Source organism: Chinchilla lanigera, unplaced genomic scaffold (assembly GCF_000276665.1).
Source record: "Chinchilla lanigera isolate Chin_1 unplaced genomic scaffold, ChiLan1.0 scaffold00001, whole genome shotgun sequence".
Classification (NCBI taxonomy): domain Eukaryota; kingdom Metazoa; phylum Chordata; class Mammalia; order Rodentia; family Chinchillidae; genus Chinchilla; species Chinchilla lanigera.
Genome location: NW_004955402.1, coordinates 52,293,257 through 52,297,604, shown reverse-complemented (window position 1 = coordinate 52,297,604; position 4,348 = coordinate 52,293,257). Strand labels below are relative to the sequence as shown.

Below are 4,348 nucleotides of genomic sequence, written 5' to 3'. Positions count from 1 at the left end.
AAAAAAAAAAAAAAAAAGAATGGCCAGTTGTATCATGTTTATGAAGTCCTCAAGGTGAGGAAAAGTAATTTGATGTTTGTCCACCTGGAGGTTGGTGGTGTTTTTGAGGTAAGAAATAGGGACCAATTTCTTATGATGTCACCTGAGAAACAGCAGTGGGAGGAAGGTAAATGTAGAGACTACAAATATAGACTTCTAAGGAGAAAGGGGACCTGACAAATGTGACAGTAACTCAAAGGAAATCAAGGGAGCTTTTTTAAATTTTTTAATTGGTTCATATTATAAAAATGGAATTTTTTTTCCACAAATTTAAATGTTAAGTCCTATTACATATCTGTTCCTAGATTTTTTTAAAAATTAAGTTTATTCATACATTTTAGGTACACATAATGATTACATTTATCATAGGGAATTTGTAACTGCACATGATATACCTTGTTTCTTTTTTTATTCCCATTCCCATACCCTCCTTTCAACCGCTCTTCCCCTCCTTATTTACGAAAGCTTTGTTTCTATTTTTTTCTTTTCTCATTGGTTTTCTTTTTTCTTCCTTTCCTCCTTCACCTTTCCCCCTATCTGGTTCTCCTTCCCATTTGAACATTTTCTTATTTCCCAGTATCTATTATACATTTTGGTCCTTATGAACAGTTTTGGTTTCTCATACTAGTGAAACAGTGTGGTATTTACACATGTCCATTTTATATCACTTAAGTATGGTCTCAGAGTACATCCATTTACCTAGAAATGTCTCTCATGTTTTTCCTTCTTTATGGCTGAGTAGCGCTCCATTATATGAAAAATCTACACTTTTTTACCCATCCCTTGGTTGATGTGCATTTGGAATGTTTCCAAGATTTAGCTATTACAAACTGTGCTGCTATAAATATGGGTGTGTATATATCACTGTATCATGCTTTTAATTTGTTCGGGAAGATACTAAGAAGAGAAATAGCTGGGTCAAGTGGAACCTCTAGTTTTAGTTTTTGAGGATTCTACACTGATTTCCATAGTTGTTGTGCCAGTCCACGCTCCCACCAATGGTGGAGAGGGGTTCCTTTTTCCCCTCAGCCCTGCCAGTATTTGTTACTGGTTGATTTCTTAAAAATAGCCATTCTTTCTGGAGGAGATGGAATCTCAGTTGTTGTTTTTATTTGCATCTCTCAAATAACCAGTGCTGTTGAACATTTTTTAAAACTATATTTATTTGTCATTTCCACTTTTTCTTTTGAGAAGTTTTCAGATGCCCATTTTGGATTGGATCTTAAATTTGGGAGCTCTGATTTTTTTGTGTGTTCTTTGTATATTCTAGATATTAGTCCTTTGTCTGAGGAACACCTGGCAATGCTTTGTTCTTGGATAGGAAGAACCAATGTAGTGAAAATAACCATACTTCCAAAATTGGTACACAGATTTAATGCAATCCCAATCAAAATTCCAACATCATATCTCACAGAATTAGAGGAAACAATCCTGAAATTGATTTGGAACCAGAAGAGACCTAGAATAGCAGAAACAATTCTGGGCAACAAAGGCAAGGCAGGGAACATTGCAATCCCTGATCTGAAACTACTTTCTACAAAGCTACTATGATGAAAACAACGTGGTAATAGCAAAAAGCAAAAACAAAAAAAAAAAACCCTGAAAAACAAGCAACCTACTGGGGGATCAGTGGGACAGATTAGAAGATGGAGAAACAACCCTGGACATACTCAGCCACCTGTTCTTTGACAAAGAAGCCAAGCACCTTCACTGGAAGAAAGATAGCCTCTTTTATGAGTGGTGCTGGAAAACTGGTTTTCTGCATGCTGACGATTAAAACTAGACTCATATCTTTCATCATGTACTACACTAAAATCAAAATGGATCACAGATTTAAATAGTAAAGCAGAAACAGTAAATCTGCTGGATGATAGAATAGGTAGATCTCTTGAAGACACTGGTGTAAGCAAAGACTTCACGAACAATACGCCAGTTGCACAGGAACTATCACAAAGAACAACTGGGAGCTCTTACTAAAAAGCTTTTACACAGCAAGACAAACCATCAACAAAGTGAAAAGATTCCTAGATTTTTAATGTTTGCATATATTATGATTATAGACATATTTAGAATATATCCATATAGGTATTTTTATATAAATTTTATTCTGACACAATTTTACACTCATTTTAAACTGAGGTTTAGAAACCTCAGACAATTGTAAATTTTTGTTCAGTTTAAACCCATTTTGGGTTACTTGGTTTGGTCTAAGAGAAGTTATTTTGCAGAGTAACTTATGTCTGTATATTTACTTTAGGCAAGGATGGAAAGATGTCCTGGAAGTTAGGCCTTGCTTGCTGTCAGATTCTCAGACAGGTGCCCTGAAAGGTTATAGACCTCTGTTAGGAAATGCTGACATGTATCTAAGGCCTAAAGTGGACTACATCCAGAACTTCTAATACTGTACCTCTCATAACCAGTGTACCACATTTTAATATTAGAGGTGAAACTTTATACTGGGCTGACCCTCATCTGCAAAGCCTTGCAAGGAGTTTCACTTGGAATACACCTGGCGTTTGCTCAGGTTGGAGTGCTGACACTGTCTTATCTTCATATGACAGTGAGGTGTCTTAATTATTAGTGTTTTGTTATTCAGAGATTCATTAGCTTTACAACAACTATTTAGATGGCTGGAGAAGAATGGCATATAGAGACCTAATGTAACAGTTTAAGGAACACAGAAGAGAAAGGAGAAAAGGAAGATTGAGACTGTTGTAGAGCCATGTGGCTCCATGTTTTCAGACTATTTTAAGGGTGTTAGGGCCACTCGAGGGTATCTTTAAAAGTGAGACATGCTGAATGTTGGAAAATATTTTCCAGGCGTCATTGTGAAGGAGTTGACAAGAGCAGGTGAATGAGGGCATAGAGCCTTACCTCAGGCCTTTCTGATTGCCTTCACATGGTTTTTTTGATGCTGATAAGTCTTTTTGTAGGAATGTAATGAAATAACTTTGTATTTTCTTCTCTGTCCTGAGATCTCTTTGCTTCCCTTTATTTGTTATTTTCATTATTCCCATGTTTATGTGATAATTTTTAGTGGCTTACTCAAGTGATTTGTCTTCTGCTCTGAAACTAACTATAATTTTATTCTTTTGAAATAAGTATAACATGTCTATAAAAAACAGGTGCTTTCTGAATAAATCCCTTATTATTAATGACCAATTAATTGAAATTTTGTTATTGAAAAATTTTGTTACTGAAAAAGCAGTTTATAATTTAAATTTAGCACTCTCCCTTCTTACATAAAATACTTTACAGTTTCCCTGTAAGGTAAGTGGGTTTAATGTCCTTATTGTGCAGAGGGGGAAGCAGACTCCTTTAGGTAAAGCTCTTTGTCCCACAGTCAGTGAGGGATAGGAAGGGTCAACTCCAAACAAGCCACCTGACACAGCTTTGTTGTTCTCACTCCAGAGTCCATTCATCCTTTACTTCCCATGATGTTACCTTTGGATCTGTTAGCAGCTCTAAAAGTAATCAGTGGTTTTTGCCATGACAAATAGGACATTGTGTCAGGGAATGTATATGATATTTAGATCCAGTCTTCGGGATTTGTAAGTGTTTTTTTTTTTTTTTATTTGCTCATGTGTGTATGTTTTGGGTATCTTTCAGTACTTTTAAAATCATAGCTACCAATTTTTAGTGTTAAAATTTAAACTCATGTTTTGCAGTATGTGACACTTAAAGAGATGCCTGCTGTGCTTGTTTTCAAAGATGAAACTTACTTTGTTTATGATGGTAAGTCCTACAGTTTTAATTCCTATAAAACATTTTTAAAATTAATATTTATATCTAGTATAGGAATTGTTGATGAAAGATTTATTTTTTTAAATTTTATTTTTAAAGATAAAAGAACCAAGACATATTAACAAACAACAGACATAAATGAAACAACATAAAATCAATACAGAATTTCAGATGAGGTGAAAAGAAATGAACAGTGGTTGCTGTATTATATACTGTTATCTTCATATTGGTTACTCCGATAAATACAGACATTCAAGAATGATCAACTAAATATCAAAGGTTCCTTTCAAGAAAGCAATAGAAATTAATAATACAGTTATCCAGGGCATCATTTATATGCAGGTGTATGTATGCATGTATGTGTGTGTGTGTATGTGTGTGTGTGTGTGTGTGTGTGTGTATTTTCCCTTCTTTATTTTCTCCTTTCCCCCATCTCAGTTGTCCTTTCCTTTTCAGCAGTTTTTTTCCTTTTCTCACTATCTGTTGTACCTTTTATATTTCATTTACTCTTTCAGGTTCTTATACTAGGGAGACAATATGATGTTTATACATGTGAGATTTATTT

General features: G+C 34.7%; 1 protein-coding gene across 1 annotated transcript in view; it reads left to right on the top strand.

Moving 5' to 3' along the window:
• Tmx3 (thioredoxin-related transmembrane protein 3) overlaps positions 1-4,348 on the top strand; it is a 44,091-nt gene that overhangs the window by 18,191 nt on the left and 21,552 nt on the right. Inside the window, exon 9 of the mRNA XM_005373044.2 lies at positions 3,708-3,774. Within this exon, the coding sequence (XP_005373101.1) occupies positions 3,708-3,774 (67 nt within the window). The remainder of the gene's footprint in view (positions 1-3,707; positions 3,775-4,348) is intronic.